The 27,054-nt window shown below is 37.0% G+C and overlaps 1 protein-coding gene across 1 annotated transcript; it reads left to right on the plus strand.

The window, feature by feature from the left end:
- The first annotated feature begins 3,856 nt into the window (after positions 1-3,856).
- coq3 (coenzyme Q3 methyltransferase) lies at positions 3,857-26,512 on the plus strand. The gene is made up of 6 exons (XM_039747594.1): positions 3,857-4,124; positions 7,616-7,765; positions 11,035-11,134; positions 12,973-13,215; positions 15,393-15,552; positions 26,214-26,512. The coding sequence occupies exons 1-6, from the start codon at positions 3,961-3,963 to the stop codon at positions 26,387-26,389; spliced, it is 993 nt and encodes a 330-aa protein (XP_039603528.1). The 5' UTR covers positions 3,857-3,960; the 3' UTR covers positions 26,390-26,512.
- The last annotated feature ends 542 nt before the right edge of the window (positions 26,513-27,054 follow it).

The raw sequence follows: 27,054 nt of genomic DNA on the forward strand, positions 1-27,054 counted from the left end.
AAAAGAAAGAATTACTTTAATTTCTTCCACACATACGTGTGTAATTGTAATTAAAACATAAACAAAAAGTGGCCGAGAGGAAAAAAGGATGTATAATTATGGTACCCGTATAGTTACAAGCAGATCAGACCACAGATAATATCTTCTTGCCATACCATGACAGGATGCGACTCGCTTTCGTATTTCAAAAAAGGATCAGCTTTCTTAACTCCTTTTCTGCTTCCTCCTTGGAGGAGAAGATGTGATATTTGTCTTGAATAACCACTTTCAGTTTGGCAGGATACAAGAGGCTGTATCTGATATATGCTTTCCATAACAGTTGTTTAATGTTGTAAAAAGCTGTACGTTTAGCAGGTGTTGAGGGTGAGAAATCAGGGAAAATACGAATATGGTTATTTTCAAATATAATCTCTTGTTAATGTGTGAGAAGTGCCATTGCATTAAGCTTAAATTGTAATCTCTCAAAGCGGACAATTAAAGTCCTAGGTTTAACAGTACAGTATTTGATCCACGTATGCGATAAGCTGCCGCTATCTCGGTATCTGATTTAAAGTCCTCTCCAATTATTTTTGAGAATAGTTCAGCTACAAATTTCACTGGGTTTGGACTTTCACGGTTCTCAGGTAGACCTTTGATTCTAATATTATTCCTTCAGCATCTATCTTCCAGAGCCACAAGTCTGTCTAGTTTTTTTTTTTTTTTTTGCATCTGGAGTTCGCAGTTGTAGCTTTTCCATCGGCGTTAGATGCCAATTGTTCTGCTGTTTCAGTCCGAGCCGTGAATGTCTGCTTAACGTCTTCCAGTTGATCGCCACGTTCTCTCAGTTTAGAGGCATTTTCCTGAATGTGTCCCTCAATTTTTCTCAACATATCTTTAATGACTGCATCAAAACGATTATATATATGTTTTTCCAAGTCTTTATATAATCCTGCTGCATCACTTGCAGCTCCAGCCGCAGCTCCTCGTTTGTCTTGAGTGAGACATTTATTTCTTTCTTCATATTTTTCTGAATGTCTTTCTTGAGCTCACTTATGGCCAGTGTTGCAATTGTTTCCTTCAGTCCGGACAAATCGTTTCCGCTTTCGTGCTCCGCGGGTAAAGTGGCAACCCCAGTTACAGCCGATGCTTCCGGCTCGTGGGGAGTAGCTGAATGCGCGGATTGCAAGGCCGTCTTTAGTTTCAAGTGATCTGGAATCGGCGAGCTATCGTGACCTGCATCACTTGCACCTTCGCTCCCATTTTCGTGCTCGAGTGGAGATGATGCAGTGGAACGGGGTCCTGGGAATTCTGTGCTTTCGCCTGCCTGTTCTAGGTCAGTCTCTGATAGAGTGTACCTTGCACTTGCACTTGGACCTGATGCCTGTCTACACTTAGGTGTAGTTTTAGGTTTCTTTTCCGTTTCTTTTCCGTTTCTTTCTGACCCCCTTTCTTGTTACTCATATTTATATACTGTAGTAGAAACTGCCTAGGTTACGTAAATACAGGATACCTCAGGATAAGAAATAAGAGAAAAAATAAAGCCACTGCAACGGAGCTCCGCTTCAGACGTCTATCTCCCGTAACGGACGAGACCAACTCGTCATTTTCACCTTCTGACAGAGGTTCGTGGAGGGTTGGATGCCTGGTAAAGGATCAAAAATCAAATGTAGATCATATTCGTAATCACCGACCTTGAAATTGTCTAAAATGAAACCGCACATGCCAGTGTTTGACATTTTTACCTTACGAGAATGGCTCTTACTGAGAAATTATGGCCAGTAAGGAATCAAATTTGAAAATATTATCATATTCGTGATCAGAAACCTCGAAATAGCGTAAAACGACACACCACGGGCCTATATTACCGATGCCCATAATGTCGACGTTTTGTGAAAAGAAGTAACTTTGCCATATGAAGATGAACCCTTGATGTCAGTTGATTTGGCGTACACAACCTGAATTCCGAATGGGTGTATTTGCTGAAGACACCTGTTAGATTACTCTTTATCGTAAGGGTTTAAATTCGTAAACAAAATATGGTCCAAAATAGCCTAATAATATTTTTTTCAGGTGTAGGAAGCCAAAATGAAATGTGAAAATGCAAAAAGCTCAACGTCAAGATGAACTGAACGGTGCCTCATACTGTACGGGTGCTCCTGAATTCCACGGGGCACAGATATCTTCATAACAGCTGGGTTTTCGCGTCAAGAGGCACTAGAAAAAAATTAATTTCAAAGCGTTCACAAGTATATAGTAAATTTAAAAACCATGAAATCAAATGTTCTTAGTTGTCGATACTAGTGCATTTACTGTATATTACACTCACCTAAAGGATTATTAGGAACACCTGTTCAATTTCTCATTAATGCAATTATCTAATCAACCAATCACATAGCAGTTGCTTCAATGCATTTAGGGGTGTGGTCCTGGTCAAGACAATTTCCTGAACTCCAAACTGAATGTCAGAATGGAAAAGAAAGGTGATTTAAGCAATTTTGAGCGTGGCATGGTTGTTGGTGCCAGACGGGCCGGTCTGAGTATTTCACAATCTGCTCAGTTACTGGGATTTTCACGCACAACCATTTCTAGGGTTTACAAAGAATGGTGTGAAAAGGGAAAAACATCCAGTATGCGGCAGTCCTGTGGGCGTAAATGCCTTGTTGATGCTAGAGGTCAGAGGAGAATGGGCCAACTGATTCAAGCTGATAGAAGAGCAGCTTTGACTGAAATAACCTCTCGTTACAACCGAGGTATGCAGCAAAGCATTTGTGAAGCCGCAACACCTTGAGGCGGATGGGCTACAACAGCAGAAGACCCCACCAAGTACCACTCATCTCCACTACAAATAGGAAAAAGAGGCTACAATTTGCACAAAATTGGACAGTTGAAGACTGGAAAAATGTTGCCTGGTCTGATGAGTCTCGATTTCTGTTGAGACATTCAAATGGTAGAGTCAGAATTTGGCGTAAACAGAATGAGAACATGGATCCATCATGCCTTGTTACCACTGTGCAGGCTGGTGGTGATGGTGTAATGGTGTGGGGGATGTCTTCTTGGCTATCTGAGCATTGTTTCTGACCATGTCCATCCCTTCATGACCACCATGTACCCATCCTCTGATGGCTACTTCCAGCAGGATAATGCACCATGTCACAAAGCTTGAATCATTTCAAATTGGTTTCTTGAACATGACAATGAGTTCACTGTACTAAAATGGCCCCCACAGTCACCAGATCTCAACCCAATAGAGCATCTTTGGGATGTGGTGGAACAGGAGCTTCGTGCCCTGGATGTGCATCCCACAAATCTCCATCAACTGCAAGATGCTATCCTATCAATATGGGCCAACATTTCTAAAGAATGCTTTCAGCACCTTGTTGAATCAATGCCACGTAGAATTCAGGCAGTTCTGAAGGCGAAAGGGGGTCAAACACCGTATTAGTATGGTGTTCCTAATAATCCTTTAGGTGAGCGTATATAAACTATACATTAATTATATGGAAATAGAAAGTTGATTTTATTCTAGGATTCGTATACTTAAGTTATTCGGTGACATTGTTAAAACTAAAGACTGCCCATTCTTCCTCTTGCATGCAATTTAAACTTGGTGCTTTATTGCTTTAAAGACAAAAAAAGGTTTCCAAAGGCTATAAAACCTAAACACCCGCTTTATAACCAAAAACATATCTGTGCTAATCAACAGTAATATTTACATTAATATGAAAAAAAAAAAATCAAAGGCTAAACAGCAACAAGTCAAAATAAGTAGGTTTTCAATCTGAGGAATGGGGTTTCTTTTCTTATAGTTTACCACCTTGATAAACACAGATGCGAGTTGACGACGCAGGTCTACGGAACACTTAACAGGCGAGCCTTTGTTCCCGCGAGAACACACACAAAGCGTGTACTCCTGTTTGCCCGGACTTTAAAGCGAGTGCACATAATGCACGTTTGTGCCTGCGCTGCTTTACTTTATTTGCGATGGAAGCGGTGCGTGTTTTTCGCACTCGTGGAACGCTAGCTCAGCTATGTCATAACACCCGTTGTTTCCGACTCTTATCGACTTTGACAGCGGGGAACAAGGGGCAAAAACTGCAGGACTCTAGGACTCGGACCCCTGTCGGCTTCTTTTATAGGACTGTGATGTAAGCATTTGCACAATTCTGGTTACGCTATTTGCTCGTATTCAAGGAAAAGCATATCAGTCATGTGCTGTCAATTGTTGCTTCGTTTGTGTGGTACACTAGCGCCTACTTATTGGTAGCCCATTTAAACTTTGATATATATTGAAACATTTGTCCGCAATTTGCGTCCGGTCAATGGAGTAAAATTGAGCATTGTTATTTACTTGCAGACGCCTTTATCCGAGGCAACTTGCAACATTCTAGACACAATTGGTTACATTACTTCTTGGTTTTTCTAATTGTAGCACAGTCAGGTGAAGTGACTTGTTTATAGTCGCACAGTGTCAGTAGCAGGACTTCAACCCACAACCTCAGGGTATGGAGTGCAAAGCCTTAACAACTACGTGTGAAATGTAGCAAATGTTCAATGTGTACGCGAATCGTCTATTTTTGTAACGTCCTGGAAAAGTGGCGAAAGGCAGGTAATCACGGTAGCAAGTGATTTGTTGTCCAGTTGTGGACACTTTTAACACATCTTCAGCTTAGTAGAATGATGCATCTTGCAATATCTGTGTCGTAAGGAATAACAAAATCAAGAAAACTAACCAGACAAGAAGTTGGCTGTACTGGATACCTGCACACACTGCAGCTGCTTGTCAGATCCAAAGGTGCCCACTGACACCTCGGGCTTTTTTGCCATCTTTAAATTACACCTTGATATGCATAATGCACTTTGATATTTAAAATGGAAAACTTTGTTATTTTAACGTATTTACTCATATTCACCTTATGGGACACCTGTGATGACCTCAGCCTTTTGCTCTTCTCCCTGTTCGTTTTCTCTAAATCATTAACTTCAAGTCCACCTTTGTAAGATATCTCTTATGTTAATGGATTCTGTGTTCAAAATTAATCTCGGGTGCAGAATTGTATCAAAGGCCCTTTGAAGGGTTAAGTAAATCATGTAGCATGCTTTGCATTTGGCTGCTACACCTTGTGCTGCTTAAAAATATGGCTACCCAAGACCTAGGGTCTTCCTCTCATAAACCCATGCTGGCTTTTATTATATTCGTAGAAGGGGTACATACTGCTGCCTATGGTGTAATAAAGTGCAGGTGTATTCACCACATACGTACCCTAGGTTCAAGTTTGGCCCATGCCAAAATTTCACTAATTAAATCCATTGTGGATAACAACTTTGCATGCTTGTGGCAAATCCCAAAAATGCCTCCTAGGTGCTTTTTCTTCAAGTACAGGACCAGTTACTAAATAAAGTTCCTAACAGGGAAGAACATTTGGTGTGTCTTAGCCAATGGTGTTCAGCACTACAAATGTGGAATTTGTGCAAATTTTGGTGGAGATGGATTCAGTGGTGTTGATTTGTGTACTCGACAGACAGCTTTTACATACTGTAGAATAGTTTTCACATTAATAGTCATTTAGTGTATTTCTATTTATACCTTAATATATTTTTTCCTTGAGATAGAAGTAAGTCATAGTTGTTGTAATTACTGGGATAAATTTTGTCTTCTTTCTTGTGAACTGGAGTCACTTGTAACTTTCTGCTTACCAGGTACTGTTCTCATCCAAGTTGTGTGTTGGAATATGCTTAATAAGAATGTAAAAAAAATAATAATCAATTTATAATTTCTTTCATCACTACCGGTAAACTCAATTAACCCTGATGGTATGTTAGTCTTCAACTAATTGAGGGCCTGAAGCACTTCTTTTTAAAATCTACGAATTCAGGACCTATGTTTGCTTCTGCTAGAGGCATTCTATGTATTTTTTCTTTTAGAAACACTTGTGCAAAATATTTGTTGAGTTAATTCACTATTATATCCTCATTTTCAACTACTTTTCCCAGTGCATCTCTCTCTCTCAGTTCTGTTTGTTTTTTCTTTTCTGGAGTAGTACTGTAAAAATTGTTGGCAGTTTATATTGGCTTTTCTTGTGTTTTAAACTCTTGAATGGTCTTTTGATCCCTTGCTGTAGTGTCCAGTTTTCCTTAAGTCTAATTTTTTTTTTTTTGTTTTGTTTTGGTTGTATTTTTTGTATGGAGTAATCCTTTTTTGTGTTCTGTTTTAAACAGGCAGTATTAGCCGGATTTGCCTGTGAAATTCTCTAAGTCAGTGGGCCTCAGTTATAGTTCCATTCATTAAATGGATGTAGTACTTTTCTGTATAAATATTTGTACTTGGTGGTGAAAGAGATTGCAGCAGAACTCTATATTAAAGCAATATTCCCTAATGTTACAAAGTGATATAAAATTGATTCATTCAAAGCTAAAAACGGCTAAGAACAGCTAGAAATCTTGGCTCTCCATTTGCATCAAAACTTAAAATTAGTACTGCCTTTGTATACAGTGGATTTAAATAAATGTTTAGCAAAAAAAAAATTAAGTACTTTAACTCGCTCAAAAGCACAGTTTTGTTCTCTTCTTATCACATTCTGAAAAACCTTATCTCCATCAGCCATAGAAAATATTGCACTTCATTTTGTTTAGTCATGGATTGTCTCCATCTGTTAATTTGCAATGTTTTGGGTTTATTTTTTCCTTTGCCATACTGTGCTCATTTCACCAAGGGAACCCCCTTCACTAGCTCTCTGAATTGTGCTCATTTCATGGAGTGGGAATATGAATTTATATTATGGTCTTTGGTTGTGATTTCAAATATGAAACAAATTCATTTACTAACTAATTAATGATTCATGTTCATGATTTAGTATTCAGCTTTGTGTATTTTGCACTTTTTTAACATTTTAAGGCAATTTTTGTAATTTGCTAAACCTTAAAATGATAGTCAAACTGGAAACAGACTTTTTCCAAAATGCTTTTCAAACTGTCAGTTGATTGATTATTTATAAATGGGGCTCACTGTAACTTTTTACTGGATCAGATGCAGAAAATGAATGGAAGGAAAAGCTGATAAAATGTATCATTTTTAATGAAGTGAGGTCAATAGTTAATACTGTAATATAAATATATATATAATATAAAAATTGGAAGCTTGCAGAGTGAACACTTTATTAATATATAAAAAATTGTGACTAAAGAAGTCACAATTTTTTATTTTTGGTCATGCCAGTATTTACCTTGATTATGCAATTGTGAATATAATATAATTCATCATTTGGCATTTAATCAGTTCTGTCTTGCTCAGTATCTCATTGTGAAAAGAAAGATAAATTTTCAATTTTTGCAACTGTTGTCATAGCATTTTTTCTTTGGTAAAATGCTAAAATTTTAAATATGCAATCAAATTGTCTTATAGATCTGAGGATTGCATTTTACAAAAGTGTCATTTTCCCATTGTTTGTATGTATTGGCTCTGATTGTGTTCTAACATTGCTCAACATTAACTAATTTCTTGTAAAGGCTGGATGAAATCACAGATAAATAAAATGTCTTTTTAGAATGTTTTGTTTAATATTTGTTTCTAAATTTACAAAAATACTGTATTTATATTTATACATACATGTATGTATATTTTATACTTATTTTGTTTCAGGATTTGTAAAGCACATTTAAATACAGCATCAAGTACTTTGGACTCATCTGAAATAAAGAAGTTCCAGGCTTTGGCAAACAAATGGTGGGATCAACATGGAGAGTTTGCTGCTCTTCATTCTATGAATGACCTGAGGGTTCCTTTTGTGAGGTACAATGCTGAATAATACAGACATTTTTAATTTCAGTGAATACAATTGGGTGATTTTTATTCTTTCCTGACAATATATTATTTGTATTTAATAACTTTTTTTAATTTCTTACTGTTTTATTTCAATAATTATGACACACTGATTTTTGGAATGATGAAAGTGATGGGTATCTTTAGAACTTTAGAATGAATGGATTCCAGTTTTCTTTACAGGGACAGAAGTTATCAGGTATTGAAGTAAATAATGTAGCGTCCATAATCTCAGGAGAAAGACATTAACCAGGTTTCCATCCAAGGAGTTTTTGCGAAAAAATATTTAGCGCTTCAAATTTTAGCTGATGGAAATGCTAATTATCGATGAAATGTTGTACATGTCGACATAATATTTTTCCGTTTAACGGAAAAAAGGGCTTTAACACAAATGTGTCACATGATACATTTTCAACACGTGCAATCAAAATGAGAATAGCGGAGCGGTTCGCATGGTCTGATGAAGAGACTCGTTATTTCTCGTGATGAGCCAATGCAGTAGCGGGTAGGCTGGGTCTCCTGCTACTAAAAGGGGTACCTGAACTCCCTCCACATCAACTGTAGCCTGGGGGTGTCTCTCAGGATGTCTAAATAATACAAAAACCGCAAAGGTAATATACTGTGCCAGTCAAAATATTTAATAAACTGTGTGTGTCATTAGCTAAACATTTTTTTCTTTTTATTAAATGGCAGATGTTTTAGCATATATGAGAAATTCTCTCATTAATATTAACTTTAGTTTTTTCTGATTAAACGTCGTTATTTTGTATTAATTCAAATTTCAGTTTTAATTAAAAACCTTAAGGGAAGCAGGTTACAGTACTAATTCAGTTGTTATCGCACTGAGAAGGGATGTTGAAAGGTAGGCTCACCTGTACAGATCCGATGCTGCAAACACAGCTGCATCATGGGCACTTCCAGGAGTGCCAACACAAATGTCTTGTTTCATGCACCTGTCATCAACAAGGGCCTGGAGAACAATAGATGGCTACCCTTTGCGATTAATGTTATCGCGGTAGCCTTCTGTCGGGGGAAGAATAGGCACATGCGTGCCATCCAGCGCACTGTAAATCTGTGGCACAAGATGCACCAAGGAATTGTGGTATGCAATTTCATTGGCCTCCGCTACAGTCGGAAGTCTGATATAACGCCGCATTAATTTTTCTTTAATAGCGGTGCACACAGTATATACACATCGATGGATGGTAGTTTTACTAACCCCGAACGTTTCCTCAACTACTATATACTCCGCGCAGGTTGCCAGCTTGTAAAGGGCGATGGCAATCCGCTTTGGGGTTGGAACCGGTGGTTGGTGACAACCTGTGATGGGCGCAACATCAGGACTGATGAATCCACACAACATCTCAAACACCGGCCGTGTCATTCTAAAATGTTGCAGCCAGAGATTTTCTGTGAAGTGTCTCCCCACCACCTCCTTCCAGAAGGTCTTATTCCGTCGTCTCTCCCATACCCGTGGGTTTCGTCGCACTGGGGTAATTTCTTCGAACTCTAGGGCTATCAGACAAGCAACTGCTTCATTCTGCTGTTGTCTTCAGATATTATGTACAATTCCAATTATTTGTGAAACTGAAATAATAGTAAGCTGGCAAATTGCAAAAAACTGTCTGAATAATCTCTCCATTTCTTTGTTTAGTGGAGGGGGTGTAACGTGGAAAACAAAAGGTAGGTAATTTGCGACATACACAAAATTATGTATGGAAACGGCTGAAGGGCAGATTTTTTTTCGCGATACATCAAAACTTATACGACAGTTCGTTTTGGAGGGGATGACGTCATCACGAACACCATTTTATTGATAAAAAGCCAGTTGGATGGAAACAGGCTGGAGACAGCAAATTTCGCACATTTTTTTTTACGTATATTCTGCTTGTCGATAACAAAATGTCGCAAAAAACTGGATGGAAACTTGGCTATTGATATGACCAAGAGGTATCCAAATACCAAGGTGGTGCCATCTACAGCAGTTACAGAAGTGAAGTTTCAAATATAATAGGGGCTTTGCAAAGTGGAACTTGCTAATTATGAGGTCTCAGAAAAAGATTCTGTCTGGCAGTTAATTTTCAGAACTTGTTTATATCACACATTCAGAAACATGTCTAATTCATTTCAGAGTCAGAAGGGGGTGGCATATCCAGGTAGCACTGGGGACAAAGCAGGAAACTCCCCCAGACAGAGCACTAATCCATCACAGGGCCCACACTCACTCAAACATAGAACCAGTTTTGAATTGCTGGTTAACTAACCTTGTACATCATGCATAAATTACTCTACTGTAATTGAAGCACAATGTGAAATGTATCTAATCTTCACTTTTATTTTGTGTTTCAAAAAAAAAAAAAGTATAGATAAGCAATAAGTATTTTTTCTTGCCTGATGAGACATTTACCTTTTTATGGAACTTAATTTGAAATTGTCCTGTATTTGTCACTTTTCAAAGTGATTGTATAGTTTATCCAAATGTATGAAGGTATGGATTCTCAGAACTGCCATACTTGTTATATCTTACTAATTTCAATAGTAATCATGTGATTCAATGATCTTTGTAAGATGTCATGTATTGAATTAAATTAAAAGTAACTTTCCTATGTAAAATATTAGTATTACTTTACCATTACTGTTTTCATGTCTTAAACATAAGTACCTCAGCCCTGCTTAAAATGACAGACAAAAAACTGCTTCTTAATGGTGTGTGTATGTGAAATAGAGTACTGGTCCCTACATTATGCAGATGTTCACAATTGCTGCAGTTTTCTTACATTTTATATATATTGCACACTAAGTTAAATAGTAATAAATTTCAATACGTTGTCATTTTATAGCTAACGTTAGTATCAGATTTTATTGTACAAAGAGACTTTCGGGCAAAATGCAAACGTGAAATTCCATCGATCCATCCATTATCCAACCCGCTATATCCTAACCACAGGGTCACGGGGTTCTGCTGGAGCCAATCCCAGCCAACACAGGGCACAAGGCAGGAAACAAACCCCGGGCAGGGTGCCAGCCTACCGCATGGCACACACACCAAGCACACACTAGGGACAATTTAGAATCGCCAATGCACCTAACCTGCATGTCTTTGGACAGTGGGATGAAACTAGAGCACCCGCAGGAAACCAAACTTGCAATTTTGTATTGGTTATTCACTTTGATACACTTTGGAATTTATTGATCTAATTGTTTTGTTTAAAAAAATATATATCTCTCCTCTTTTCTAGAGACAACCTGTTGAATTTAAACGGTGCGAGAAAATCTGGATTTCCTTTATCTGGCTATAAAATATTAGATGTGGGATGTGGAGGAGGTTTGTTAAGTGAGGTAAATATTTTTTCGGTTGCTTACAAAAAAGAAATGCTTACTTAAAAGCTCCTCATGCCAGTATTCAGTTTTAAATGTTTTGTTGTATGATATGAAGAGGTATTGGTGTAGAGAAGATGCTTTTCTTGGCAGGGAATATTTGATGCAGCATTGTGTCACCAGCTGCTTTTATCAACTTAAAACTCATTTAATGGAAAACCTAGCTTGTTTCCACATAGTATTGCTATACAGCACTCCCAGACACCATTTACCTGCAGAATTTTTAAATTATCATTCTGCATGTTTGTTTTCATGACTGAATATATTCTGTGTGTGAGGTGTAGCCAATGAGGAGACATTGCAGTCAAAATGTTAAATGTAATATGTTCTTTAAAGTTAAATATTTCGTTCCAAGTACTGTTTGTTTTTGCTGTTATAAGATAATCTGGGATCGTATAAAATTGTTTTGATTATCTACTTCTCTTATGGAAGTGATTGAAATGTTATACCCAGGAACTGCAGTGCTACATTTCCCAGTTCAAAGTATCCTGTGGTTTTCATGTGCCACTTCTCCTTGGGTCCTTGTTTGTGCATCTGGTTGGTCATTGATGTATCATTTTGTCCATTAAGGTTTTCAAAAATGAGTTGCACTATGTTCGTTGTCCTTTCTGACCAGAACAAAGTCAGGTTTCTGAGAGACCAGGATATACCAGCAAGTGTGATATTCTATTGTGAATGTTACTGCTTTATCAGAGGTAGAGAGGTTAATATTGGATTTGTGAGGGGTCCATTATAGCAACTTCCCAAACATTGTTTAAGGTGAATTTTCCACATTGAAGACTATAGAGCTTTATATTATAGGTTTATAACCTCAATATTGCTCCGAGGCTACGGATCTGCACAGGTATCTGGAAGGCTGTCTGTTCAAATCCCTGTTCCTGCCAAAGGAGATCTTATTCTGCTGGGCACTTGAACAAAGCCCTTAACCTGCAGTTGCTCCAGGGGCACTGTATAATGGCTGACCCTGTGCTCTGACCCTAGGGGGTATGCGAAAACTAACAAATTCCTAATATAAGAAATTGTATAGGATGAAATAAATAACAAAAAAATTCATGTTAAATTGGACGGTCATTTCAGCTTTCGGGTTTGAGTGTTGAAGTGAAAAATCTCACTTGCTGTGCTAAAGAAAAGTGCACTATTCCATTTTTCCTGCAGTGCATAACCTCATAAGTAATCATTTAAAATAGTGAACTCTTAGTCTTAGTTGTTTCTTATTTTTTCACCACAGAAAGTTTCTTGACAGACCAAAATTAAACCAGTTTAGTCTTGAGCAGAAGAGACTGCATGGGGACCTAATCCAAGTATTTAAATTCCTCAAAAGCATCGATAAATTAGATCTAGCAGCATTTTTATAGCTTAAGGGTGAATCACATACTCTAGGACATCAGTGGAAATTTAAGGGGAAGTGCATTTAAGACTTAAGCCAGGAAGCACTTCTTTATGCAGAGAGCTGTAACTCTGGTATAAACTACTGAAATGTGTTGTTGAAGCAGAAGCCCTGACATCCTTTAAGAATCTGGATGAGATATTGGGACAGCTTAGTTATTAGCTAAACAGCTGGGCTTGATGAACTAGATTGTCTCCTCATTTTGTGAAATTTTCTTGTTTATTAAATTGTTCTTGTAACAGAAAATTTACGTTTTAATTTTTTTCCCCCAGGAAACATCACACACTTCAACATTTACTTGAATTTGAATTGGGTATAGCTGTCCGTGTTCAAAGGACACTTGTGCTTTTAAGACAAAACACAGGTTTTTCTTTCTGTATTATTAATCATATTTCATTTTTTTTTCTATTAGCCTTTAGCAAGGTTAGGTGCATGTGTCACTGGAATTGATCCTGTAGAAGATAGTATCAGAACTGCTCAGCTGCACAAATCATTTGACCCGTTTCTAGATAAGCATATCCATTACAAAGCCTGTACATTAGAAGATATAACAGAGGAAGCAATGGAGACGTTTGATGGTGTTGTGGCATCTGAAGTTGTAGAGCATGTCAGTAATGTAGAGAGTTTCATCAAGTGTTGCCACAAAATATTAAAGGTAAGTGTTGTGTGTTTTTTTTTAATATTAGCAGTGAGAGTCAAAAATAACATCTTTTATATTAAGATTGATCTGTAAATCCTTAAGATGATTTTTAAATGTGCACACTTAATGTTTTTGTTTTAACATTTGTTACTATTATGGTATAGTTTTCGTTACATTAAGTGTCTTTAAGCTCAGCTTAATTTATACACAGGAAATACAGAATGCTGTACAAAATAATGGTTTCTTACGCTGAGGTAACTTTCATTACAATGGTTGACAATCTGTAATACTTTTTAAATATGTAATATGTAAATGTTCTTTTTCTCCATGTAATAGACAGTTTATACAGTTAGATTTTTAAATAAACAATAACTTAACAATTTGGAGGAAAAAATTAAAACAAAGAACATTTTTTCATTGGACTAGTTAGATTAGAACCATTTCGCTTTTGAGCAAACATTACAACAAAAACCTGCAAAAAGAATCTGGTGTTTTATTCTAAACCAATTTTTTTTCCATTTTTACCTAATGAAAGATTTTGTAAATGAAAAAAATAATAAAGGTCAAGCAAAACTAAGGAGCATGAATGTTGTGGCCATTCTTCAGGTGCAGCACAATATATTAAACTAAAATGTACAATGGCTTCCATACATTTTTGTTGGTGGTATTGGGTGATTAATAATAATAATAATAATAATTCTTTACATTTATATAGCGCTTTTGTCCCTACTCTGTGAGCTTTATATAGTAAGTAGGGAGCCACTTCAGCTGCCACCAATGTGCAGCATCCACTTGGATGATGTTTTGGCAGCCACTTTCCGCTAGTATGTTCAGCACACATTACCTGTTAGGTGGTGAAGGGTTGAGGGACAGCCAGTTAGAGATGGGGGATTGTTAGGGCTTCAGAATGACAAAACTGTGATGGGCAATTTAGCCAGGGCACCAGGATAAACCCTATACTTTACAAAAAATGTCCAGGGATCTTTTATTACCACAGAGAGTCAGTACCTTAATTTTTACTTATCTGAAGGATGGTGCCATTTTTACAACACAGTATCCCTGTCACTGCACTGGGGCATTGGGACTCGCATTTATTTTTCCCTTGGCAGCAGTCATGAAAAAAACAGTACTGATCATTTTTATTACACTAACTATTGAAATAGAGTGCCTAGTAGATTGGTGAGAGAGAACTGGATTCTTGGCAGTTGTTCCTAAGCCATTCTTTGAAGCTTCCTCAGCTAGCTGCCATGTGCCACTAACTATTGGTGAGGTGGACTTGTAAACTCTCTCCTTGGTCACAGTTGCTCCCTAAGGAAAGGGTCAGGTGAATTTCACATACAGTATGTTGGGTTGCATGCCCTGTATAGTTTCCTCGTGAGAAATTCAGTTTTGATATTCAGGTTGCACTTCATTACCTTATTTTTTTTCTTTGGTACCCAAGGCTAATGTCCTATCAGGACCCTCGGTATTATGCACAGGGCACTTCTGGATGGAACACTTTCTTTTCCATTTAATCATATTGATTTCTCTTAAGAAAAGAATAGAAATAATAACAGAAAATCATTCTACAAAGAAGCTTTATCTAAAAAGTTTCAGTCAATGCAAAACTATCTTTTTAGATTTGTATACCATGCGTTCATTATTATGCTTAGAATGGAAGTACATTTTACTTGTGAAGACTTTCCACTTCTAGGAATTGTTTTCAGTCTTTTCCGGAACTCTGCCAAGGTTCGTGTCTAAGTGAAATATTCATCAGCCTACACAGAAGTGATGTTAAAATCACAAATTTTTTAAAATATGTATACCTGTTGAGGCAGCAGAATATGCTGGTGCCTTTTCCCTACAAATAATTAAAATACAGGCTGTCATACATTATTTTGAATGTTTTGTTTTGGCTGTTATTTTTGTATCATCAAATGCCTGGTTGATCAAATCTACAAAACAATTTTCTGCTAGTTTTCCATTAACTATAATTTTCAATATTATTTAGAATATTGGAGCTGTGTCTTGTCTGACAAAAGTTGCTACAGTAGAAAATGAATGACTTACTTGCACTTTTAAGCCATCTTGTTTTATAAGAAGGTATGACAACTATAAAATCAGCAAATAATGGTTTCATATTTAAAAAATATTTTTGCAAAAATCTTAAGGTATGTTTGAAGCTACTGTTTTTGTTTTCATTATTTTCACAGCCTGAAGCTTCTCTTTTTATCACAACCATTAATAAAACAAAATTGTCCTATGTGTTTGGCATTCTGGTTTCTGAAAATGTGCTGAAACTATTACCAAAAGGTACCCATGAGTGGGAGAAGTTTATTAGTCCTGTGGAATTGGAAAGAATTATGGAATCAAGTAAGTGCTTTTTGAAAGTTTGCAAGACTAAATGAAAACATCTTAGCATCCTTTACATAGTAATTGATTATTATAATTTTAAAGAAGGATATTTGCTTAATGTGAGCAAGAAAATCCACAATTCCAAAGCCTGTCAAATTGTACATAATGTTCATCACTTCATAGTGAAATAAATGTAACTTCCTTAATATAATTAATAATTTATATAGATTTACTCTGATTTCCTCTATCATTGCACATTTTATTTTTTATGTTTATTAACCTTCCAGAAGGACAACCATCTCTGCAGCAATGCACCAATTTTTTTATTTTTAATAAATTTGCAAAAATCAAGTAAGAAAGTGATGCGCTGTATGTATGTATGTATGTACATACACACACATATACATACAGCGCATCACTTTCTTACTTGATTTTTGCAAATTTATTAAAAATAAAAAAATTGGTGCATTGCTGCAGAGATGGTTGTCCTTCTGGAAGGTTCTCCTCTCTCCACAGAGGACCTCTGGAGCTCTGACAGTGTGACCATCGGGTTCTTGGTCACCTCCCTGACTAAGGCCCTTCTCCCCCGATCGCTCAGTTTAGATGGCCGGCCAGTTCTAGGAAGAGTCCTGGTGGTTTCAAACTTCTTCCACTGACGGATGCACTATACAGTGGAACCTTGGTATACGTCCCTAATTCGTTCCAGACCCTTTGACTTATACCAAACAGGACGTATACCAAACAAATTTTTCCCATAAGAAATAATGGGAAAATGATTAATCCATTCCCATGAAAAAAAAATCCTATTGCTATTGGCATATTTATACATTGATGGGGTTGTATAAAATAATTTAAACACTGCTTAATACTAAAATACATAAATACAAAAGCAATTAGATGAAATAAATGAAAATTTTACCTCACTTTACTTTTTAATAACATCTTTGTTTTTCACAATCGTGGATACCGTTGTTCTCGGCAAACAATATGCAACAGCCATGTCCCGGATACGCATGCCACCTTCATACTTTTCAACAATCAATTCAAATTTACATGAAAAAAACACAAAATCACGTTGTGACAATGCAGGTTTGCTGTATGCTCCCATCTGCTGCCGGGGAGCCCTTGAACCCTACACCGTCGGTAATGTGCCTCACTGCTAACCTCATCGGTAAAGAAAGGGGATGGTGAAAAAGTGCAAAGTGCTTTTATTAAAATAATTAACAAAACAAGGTGTTCAAATTAAAGTGCAGTCTCCAAAGTTCCAATAAATAATCCATAAAATCAGAAGTGAAACGTGGAGGTTAAAAACAATAGAAAAAAGTCTTCTTAAAAACAATGAAGTTAAAATACAGCAGGAAGCATTCTTTAAAAAAAAAAACAAACAAACAAGAAGCCTGGTGCCCCTCCCCCCCCAACCCCCAGTCTCTTCTTTTTAATCACCTTCAAGCCAACTCGCGCTTCTGTTTATCAAGATAAGCAGCCCCAGGAACAATCATGAATGCGGACGGTCCCTCACAAGTGCACTTTGGTGAGAAACACCCACATTGCGAATCGCCCTGACAACCTTCAGCCTCATAACCACCACGCCCCCTCACCAAGCTGCGAGCGTGGTGATTATTTATTTTAAAGCTGGACTTTGACAGGAGCTGTGGACCCGCTATATCACACACGTGAAATTTCAAATAGAGTTATAGCGCGGGTTGTTCACTGAATGCTAGCAACTGGCGCACTAACGCTCGTGGGCAGTTGTGGCTTTGTGTCGAGAGTCGTATTCCAAACAAAGGTTGTATACCAAGCAAAATTTTTCGTGTCCAAACGGGACGTATACCAAGTTGGACTTATTCCAAAGCAGATGTATACCAAGGTACCACTGTGTATATACAGTAATCCCTCCTCGATCGCGGGGGTTGCGTTCCAGACCGCGATATGTGAAAATCCGCGAAGTAGAAACCATGTGTTTGTATGGTTATTTTTATATATTTTAAGCCCTTATAAACTCTACCACACTGTTTATAAGTATTCCCCGCAGAGTTATACAGCATAATCCCTTTGTATTCTCTTGAATATTAGGTAAGATTCATTGAAATTATGTATATAAACACACTGTTTTGTATACAGTAAAACCTAAATATTATTTTAAAGATATCGAGTGTCTCCAATATCACATATGTTACAGCCATTACGATAGACAGGCCACCAGCAATAAATACGTACAATGCAAGAAAAATAGTATACAGTAAATGTGTGTACAGTGACACTAAACATACGTACATGTACTAAGTACTGTAAGTAGAAAATTAATTATGGTTACTCACCAACAATGACACGATGACTTGTCCGATAACAATGAGTTTTACTGCACAACAAAGGAGAGCGTTACAGCCCTTCTAAAGGAGCAACTTCAGGCGATTGTGTAGCACTGCCGTTGTTCTTCTTCTGGCAGTCTTCAATCCAAATCCCTAAAGCAGATTCCATCAAGACTACTGCCTTATTACATCCACTTACAACTCGTTTTGCACCCTGGTTAAAAGGACACTGCGGCCGTAGATCTTATATTCCTTTCCTACTTTTTAAATAAAAAGAATCTTAGCCTCATTGATGCTGTAATGGCGTCCTACAGCGGTGTAGCTTTTCCCTTCCTTCAACAAATGCAAAACGTTTACCTTTTCGGCAATCGTTAACATCTTCTGTTGGCGCTTGGGAACGGCCCCTGAAGCAGTAGCAGGAGCAGATCGTTTTGGAGCCATAATGAAGGGCTTGACTGTGCACAAAGATAAACACAAAAGAGCAAAAAAGTTAACTCTTTACACAGCGAAACACATTGATGCTGAATAAGCGAGACGAGACTTCCTGGTTAACACTATTCAGCACACAGGAACTTAACTGCATTCTCTGATTGGTTAGCTTCTCAGTCATCCGCCAATAGCATCCCTTGCATGAAATCAACTGAGCAAACCAACTGAGGAAGCATGTACAGGAAGTAAAAAGACCCATTGTCCGCAGAACCCGCGTTATATATTTAGTTGTGCTTGCATATAAAATCTGCGATAGAGTGAAGCCGCGAAAGTAGAAGCGCGATATAGCGAGGGATTACTGTAATGCTTAAAAATAAGCATTATATATTTAAGTAAGGAGTTCACTAATGAAACACAGACATTGTCTTGAGTAAATTAACTTATCTTGGTCCTTTTTTGGAGTCTCATATGACATGCGAAGCAGCGAAAAATCCGCGTCATATATTTAATTATGCTTACGTATAAAATCCGCGATAGTCAAGCCGCGAAAGTTGAAGCGTGATATAGTGAGGGATTACTGTATGTATGTATGTATGTATGTATGTACTCTAGATCAATTTTAATCTATTCCTATTATACACTTCCTATTACAAGTGTTTTTTTTTTTTTTTACTAATCTATACTAATAAAAGGCAAAGCACTCACTCACTCACTCACTCATCACTAATTCTCCAACTTCCCGTGTGGGTGGAAGGCTGAAATTTGGCAGGTTCATTCCTTACAGCTTCCTTACAAAAGTTGGGCAGGTTTTATATCGAAATTCTACGCGTAATGGTCATAACTGGAAGCAGTTTTTCTCCATTTACTGTAATGGAGATGAGCTTCAACGCCGTGGGGAGTTTCGTGTGACATCATCACGCCTCCCACGTAATCACGCAGTACATAGAAAACCAGGAAGACCTCAAAAGCGCTGAAGAAAACATGCATTATATAATTGAGAAGGCAGCGAAACAATAAGAAGCGAGCAAGTGACATATACAACCATATTCATGAGTTCTGCTACTTCGGAAACAAAGCACGATGTAAACCTACACTTTAAATTAAGTTCAAAGACAGGCTGCACTGGCGTTTGTAATTTAGTGCCTGCCCATATAAGGCCGTCCGTCAGCGGCAATCCAATAGCAAACTGCCACGGTAAATATTCACGGGTGAAGGACTGTGCTTATGGAGAGGAAGATGAGATGGTCAGGGTGGTGTTTGACACAAACTCAGCGAAACTGCGAGAGAAAGTTTTAAGTGCCAGGACTAAGGTAACATTAAATACAGCCATGGACATAGCACGAGATGGCACCAGCACAGCTGGGAACCTTCGATGCATGTACACCGAGTGGCTCACGTGAACTGACGCAGTGCACAGATAAAAGGCAACAGTTCCAAAGAGCTGAACAAAACCGAATTACACAATTGAAAAGGCAGCAAAAAATATGAAGCGTCTCATACATACAAGCATATTCATAAATCCAACTACTGCGGAAACAAAGCACACGTTGGAAAAAGTCAATGTCCCGCTAAAGGAAGACAGTGTAAAAAAAACCCGTGCATGCAGTGTGTCAGGTCTCAGATAAAGAAGAAGACGAGCTGTTTATTGATGCAGTAAGAAACGAATCGATGAATGAAACCTGTCATCTTTACAGCGATTGACAAACACGGAATGTAACTTGAACACAACACATCCTACAAATACGAACCTGATTGAAAGAAATAATGATAATCAAATCCTTGATGACAGCAACACTCAGTAACACTCACAAAACAAATACTGTATATTGACAGTCATGTTACGTTATTTTTAAAATGTTCCCTTTTCTTTTCTAGCTTTTTAACACACTACTTCTCGCTACGCGGGTATATATATATATATATATATATATATATAACCCGATCTACATACTCGAATAATGGATACTTTATTCGCCATCAGTGATTGTTTTGGTAAAGCCATACTCAGTGTATTCATTAGATGAGCGGTAAAAAGTAAGGGCAAGGGAGGATGACTTATTGAGGCATGCAGGCTGTAGTGCGTCAACTCTATCTGAATTGCGCGATCACATTTGAAAAAATATATCTTTTCAAGTTCTATTTAGTCCATATGTGTCAAACTCAAGGGCCGCAGGCCATATCCGGCCCGCGAGATCATTTTATATACTGTATTATTGTTATTAAAGCCCGGGTATATGAAGCGCTGGTAACACAATAAACTACAGATCCCATAATGCAGCGCTTCAGCTGCCTTGCCGAACAGTTACGCGTTAATCAAGTCTACCTTAAGATGCTGCAAGTTATTGCGAAGCTAGCTCACACGATGCTGAAGAGAAAAGTTGATTCTGAAAATAGAGCCTTTAAAACCGATGGGAGGCTGAGTATATGTTTACTGAACCCGTGTGTCTCATTTGTGGAGCTAATGTGGCTGTAATTACAGAATTTAATCTAAGACGGCACTATAAAACAAAACATCAGGGTAACCTGAAAGACCTGAATGCAATGCAGAAGATACAGAAAGCAGAAGAATTAAATAAGAATCTGACACTTCAGCGGACGTTTTACCGTGCACAATCACAAAGTGATTTCAATTGAGCTGCTTTTATGGGAGACACAACCACTTGCCCCACTTTCCCTATTACCAAGTAATGTTAAACCAAGTCGTCACTACGGTGTTCCCAAATCGCACTTTGCTGATAAACTGAGCGCACTGAGTTTGCACGGCGCTTTGGTGACTTTGAAGAACAAAAAAAGTCCGTCTACATGCGGCTCGAACCTTGTGCATGTTTGGTAGCACATATCTGTGTGAGAAGCTCTTCTCAGTGATAAAGACTAACAAAACAGCACACAGGAGTCGCCTCACTGATGAGCACCTGCAATCCATCCTGAGAATCTCCACAACACAGAACCTCACACCAAACAGAAACGAACCTGTTGCCAAAAAGATGCCAGGCGTCCAGCTCTAAAATGACATATGAGCAAAGACAACTGAATGATTTGATTTGTTATTGCTGAAAGGAACACATTTTATTTATATTTCTAGGTTTTGTTATGCAGCATGTTCATATTTGAATTTGTATAATTTTGACAGGATATATTTTTATGGAGAGCAAAATCTTTTGGGATATTTAAAATCTAAGTTTATTTTTTATAAAATTACATAAGAGTAAAGAAATTTGAATGTTTGTTCTTTTAATGTTTACTTTATTTCTAACTTGTATAATTTAGACAGGATATATTTTTATGGAGAGCAAAATATTATAAGTTGTTTAAGGTTTGAGTTGATTTATTCAGGAATAATATTCCTGTCTGTTTTACCATTCCTACCAAAGATATTTCTGTCGACTAAATAAAAATTCCTTCTATTTAAAATTTAAATAGAACTTGAACAAATCTGATAGTTCATAATATCCACGCAGACTTGCACGTAAGAGCGGTGTCATCCGTTTTAACAAACAGCGTATTGCACTGATACGAAATAGCTGTGTGTGTATATATGTAGCTATGTATGTATATATATGTTTATATATGTGTGTGTGTATGTATATATATGTGTGTATGTATATGTACTGTATGTGTATATGTATAGATATGTATATATATATATATGTTTGTGTGTGTAAATATATATATATATATATATATATATATATATATATATATATATATAAATATATATATATATATATATATGACAACAACACTCATCACTCACAACAGTGACAAAACAATAACATTGACAATCATGTTACGTTATTTTCAAAATGTTTCCTTTTCTTTTCATTGCTTCTTTAACACACTACTTCTCCGCTGCGAAGCGCGGGTATTTTGCTATAACAATATATAATATACAGGTGCCAGTCATTAAATTAAAATATCATGACAAAGTTGATTTATTTCAGTAATTCCATTCAAAAAGTGAAACTTGTTTATTAGATTCATTCATTACACACAGACTGACAAATTTCAAATGTTTATTTCTTTGAATTTTGTTGATTATAACTGACAACTAATGAAAGTCCCAAATTCAGTATCTTGGAAAATTAGAATATTGTGAAAAGGTTCAATATTAAAGACACCTGTTGCCACACTCTAATCAGCTAATTAACTCAAAACACCTGCAAAAGCCTTTAAATGGTCTCAAAGAGTGGACTGCAGCTGGAGTCAGTGCTTCAAGAACCACCACGCACAGACGTATGCAAGACATGGGTTTCAGCTGTCGCATTCCTTGTGTCAAGCCACTCTTGAACAAGAGAAAGCGTCAGAAGCTTCTCGCCTGGGCTAAAGACAAAACTGCTGCCGAGTGGTCCAAAGTTATGTTCTCTGATGAAAGTAAATTTTGCATTTCCTTTGGAAATCAAGGTCCCAGAGTCTGGAGGAAGAGAGGAGAGGCACAGAATCCACGTTGCTTGAGGTCCAGTGTAAAGTTTCCACAGTCAGTGATGGTTTGAAGTGCCATGTCATCTGCTGGTGTTGGTCCATTGTGTTTTCTGAGGTCCAAGGTCAACGCAGCCGTCTACCAGAAGTTTTAGAGCACTTCATGCTTCCTGCTGCTGACGAACTTTAGGGAGATGCAGATTTCATTTTTCAACAGGACCTGGCATCTGCACAAATTGCCAAAACTACCAGTACCTGGTTTAAGGACCATGGTATCCCTGTTCTTGATTGGCCAGCAAACTCACCTGACCTTAACCCATAGAAAATCTATGGGGTATTGTGAAGAGGAAGATGCAATACGCTAGACCCCAACAATCCAGAAGAGCTGAAGGCCACTATCGGAGCAACATGGGCTCTTATAACACCTGAGCAATGCCACAGACTGATCGACTCCATGCCACGCTGCATTGCTGCAGTAATCCAGGACAAAGGAGCCCCAACTAAATATTGAATGCTGTACTTGCTCATACTTTTCATGTTAATACCTTTCAGTTGGCCAACATTTCTAAAAATCCTTGTTTTGCATTGGTCTTAATTGATATTCTAATTTTCCGAGATACTGAATTTGGGACTTTCATTAGTTTTCAGTTATAATCATCAAAATTCAAAGAAATAAACATTTCAAATACATCAGTCTCTGTGTAATGAATGAATCTAATATACAAGTTTCACTTTTTGAATGGAATTACTGAAATAAATCAACTTTGTCATGATGATCTAATTTTATGACTGGCACCTGTACATATCTATTAGTATACAACCTGCATTATAATTATCAAGCTCCTAATAAATAAAGAATAAGAAGTTCCATTCAGCTAAAAAAGAATTATAGAAAAATGTAAAGAATTACTTGAACATATTATTTTTAGCATTTGGATAACTCTTATGCAAGCTACATGTCTCCACCTGCTGGTTTGAAAAATTAAGTGCTTGCTAAGGTCAGTCCAGCACATTCTTGCCTGATGATCTGATTCGAAAACTGGTCATATCATGCACCAATCAATTGGTCAACATTGAATAAAGCATTTGAATTATAAAGTGAAACTCCCTTTATGCTGCTGTTTAGTCTCAATTTATTAATGCATTCTGTGCAGCAGGTTTCTTAATGTGGGACAGATATACTACATAATTATATACACTGCTTTTTACTGAAGTGTATATTTGAAAAATGTAATGTGAAAAAGACTAAAAAGTATAACACACCATTTTCTAAGCCTGCATTGTCCTGAGCAGGGTCTGGAGCCTATCCCAGCGAGCACAGGGTGCAAGGCAGAAACAATTCCTAGGACAGGACACCAGTCCATCACTGGGGAACACACACTAGGTCCAGTTCAATATTGTCAATCCATCTAACTGACGTGTCTTTGGAATGGGTGAGGAAATCCACGCAGACATGAGGGAGAACACGCATACTCCACCCAGGGACAAACTCCGTATATAAACCTTAATCACCTTATTGCAAGGCAGCAGCATTGCCACTGTGCTGCACTGTTTGTTGTTAATAAACAAGGAGCATTTATATTAAATTGAATATGGATATTGCAAGTGTGGTATAGTTCTAATTTTCAATTTTCTTATTTTTTATATTGTACAAACTTTTGTATACATTAATAAAATGTTTCTTTTTAACTTGTCTTCTCATAGTCACTAGTAGAACAGCTCCTAAAATTTCTAAAAATAACTTTGAAGGATCACATTTGTTGTCTTGCATATTTCTACAGTGGCAGAGCATTTTTTGATATCTGGGTGAACCAGGATGGTACAAAAAAGGGCAATGGCATTCCATTTCAACCAGTCCTGGAGATATCCAAACTAGATGCGATTCAAACTAATTACAGTATATGATTTGATGTCTCTCGGCAGCAGTCTCTCAAAGCTTTTTGGCGCCATGGCAGTGAGTGCTATTGATTTGTAGTTTAGTTTTTAGTTTTGTTTGGTATATTTTCTTTTTTGAAATTCTCTGTGAAATGCTAAAGATATTCTGAGCATATAGCAATTAATTGTTCACCATAATGTTTTTTTTTTTATTTTATTTTAAAATTGTACCCTGAAGTTTGAAGTGTACTGGTAGCTTTATGGACGCTGATTTATTTTATTTTGTGGTGTTGCTGGCAGTCACAAGGGATGTACTTTATCACTATCCATGTGGGCACGACATGCATTCACATTTTCTCTCCTGGATGAAAGTGTCTCTGAATTCTTCCAAATGTTTATATACATCATGACTGCAGCTGTACTCTGCTTCCCTCATATCTCAATATTGATGTTTAGCAACTTTTATTAATTTCCTGATCTTGTACCTGCATATCTTTTTGTGTTTCCATATCTTCCGACTTAAAATGCACTACTGCAAACACTGTGTAATTTACAAATGTCAGTGGTAATCAATGGTTTCGGTCCTGTGGGCATTTTTAATAAGTCTAGTGAGTTAACTGTTCAGCCAAATCTGATAATGTCAAACCATTTCCCAGTTTGCAGTATCAAAACCTTCCTGCAGTTTTTCCTTTGCCTCTTTAGTACAGCATTGAGCCTCATTTCTTCTTTAAAGAAACTGCTCACTTATGACCACTTCTGAATTTAGCTGTTGTTAATAAAAAGAATTCTCACATACACTATGGAGGTGGAGTTGGAACAGCTACCAATAGCTGAAAGTAGGCTGTCATGTTCTTTGAGAGGAATCTTGGAGGCTGAGTTTAACAACCTTATGTTTGAGTACCTTTTTTTAAAAAATTGTACTTGCTTTTATAATGTTTAATCCAGAGATCATCAGAGCTGCTCATAACTGAGTGAGTTGTGCCTATTGCTACTGTCATGGTGCCATGTGCACGAGTAGACTCAGAGATGGACTGCGCTTCTCCAGGTCTGTTCCCTGCATTTGTGCCCAGTACTCCTGCAATATGCTCTGGGCCCCCATGACCCTAAATTGTTTTATGTCTAACTGCCTTGTTACTTGTTCATGGAAATGTAGTGTTTAACATAAATAAAAGTAATACATATTTGTATTGGGGGGCAGAATGCAGTTTCTTTTGTAGAATTGCTTTTTCTCATATACTGTACTACTGATTATTACTGTGTCTCCATTAGTGAAGGAACCAAATATCGTTGGTCATTTTCACAGTTTGGCAGTGGGACACTTCCAAGTTTATCCAGCTATTGCATCTTCAATAGAGAAAATATAAAATAATTCAAGTCATGCATTTATATATTTTTTGTTTTGTGAGGTTTCTTTTTGACAAACAAATACAGTTTTGATTGTTTTGTTCAGGTTATATTTAGAAATGCATTGGACTATATACTAGCAAGTGCCTAATGTTTACATTTTTTGAAAATGCATATAAAATTTAAAAGAGTGCATGTTTTAACCAATGTAAATGTTTTAGTTTTTACATGAAATGTACAAGTAAGAATTACAGAAAACCTTATATACTGCTATAATTGATTTTTAAATGTGTTTTTGTCACTTAGATGGCTTTTCTGTCAAGTCAATTAAAGGAATGTTGTATAACCCTATATCTGGATTATGGAGCTGGATTGACAGTACAGCAATCAACTATGCAGTTCATGCTGTGAAAGAGAAAGTACCACCTGAGCCTGACTACTGCAGGTCTGAAGATAAAGATCAGCCAGAGGACCGGCTTTGAACTGCTTTTGCCTAAGGAATGATACAGCCTTTCATTACCTTATTTAAGAGGATTTTTTCCTGTGAATAATTATTTATTTGTAAAAGATGTGTGATATACCTACTATTATAAATATTTTCTTAACTAAAATGATCAATTAGCATTTAAAAAAACTTAATTTTTCAACCATATGATTTTGAAATTTTCAAAAATTGCACAATTTTTTGTTTTTTTCATAGATGAATAAAAGTAATTTAAGCTCTTTATAATTTTAGTGGTGTTCAGTTTATTTTAAATTCAGTGTCATAACTGTTCACTCCAGCTTCTATATCTAGATGCAATATTGTTGAGAGGAATTGTAACGGTAAAGCCTTAAAGGGATACTTTCAGAAAAGCAATGATGCCTTCACTGAAAGTATTTTCTAATGAGTAAGGTTCGTATACAACAGATTTGTTTTATTTATAGTAGGTTAAAGATCATAAGTGCATGATGACAAAACGGGCAATCGTACAAGCTAAAATGTGGCATACTTGATTAATTTGTTCATAAGTGTAAGCTATGTAGGTATTGCATAAATCAACTATAATTACAGAAAGTCTTTATTTATACTGTTGCATCCTTTAGTGACACACTAAGCTGACATAAAATGTTGAATTTGGTTATGCCACAGTTTGTAGCAAAGAGG

This window comes from Polypterus senegalus, chromosome 3 (assembly GCF_016835505.1).
Source record: "Polypterus senegalus isolate Bchr_013 chromosome 3, ASM1683550v1, whole genome shotgun sequence".
NCBI lineage: Eukaryota > Metazoa > Chordata > Cladistia > Polypteriformes > Polypteridae > Polypterus > Polypterus senegalus.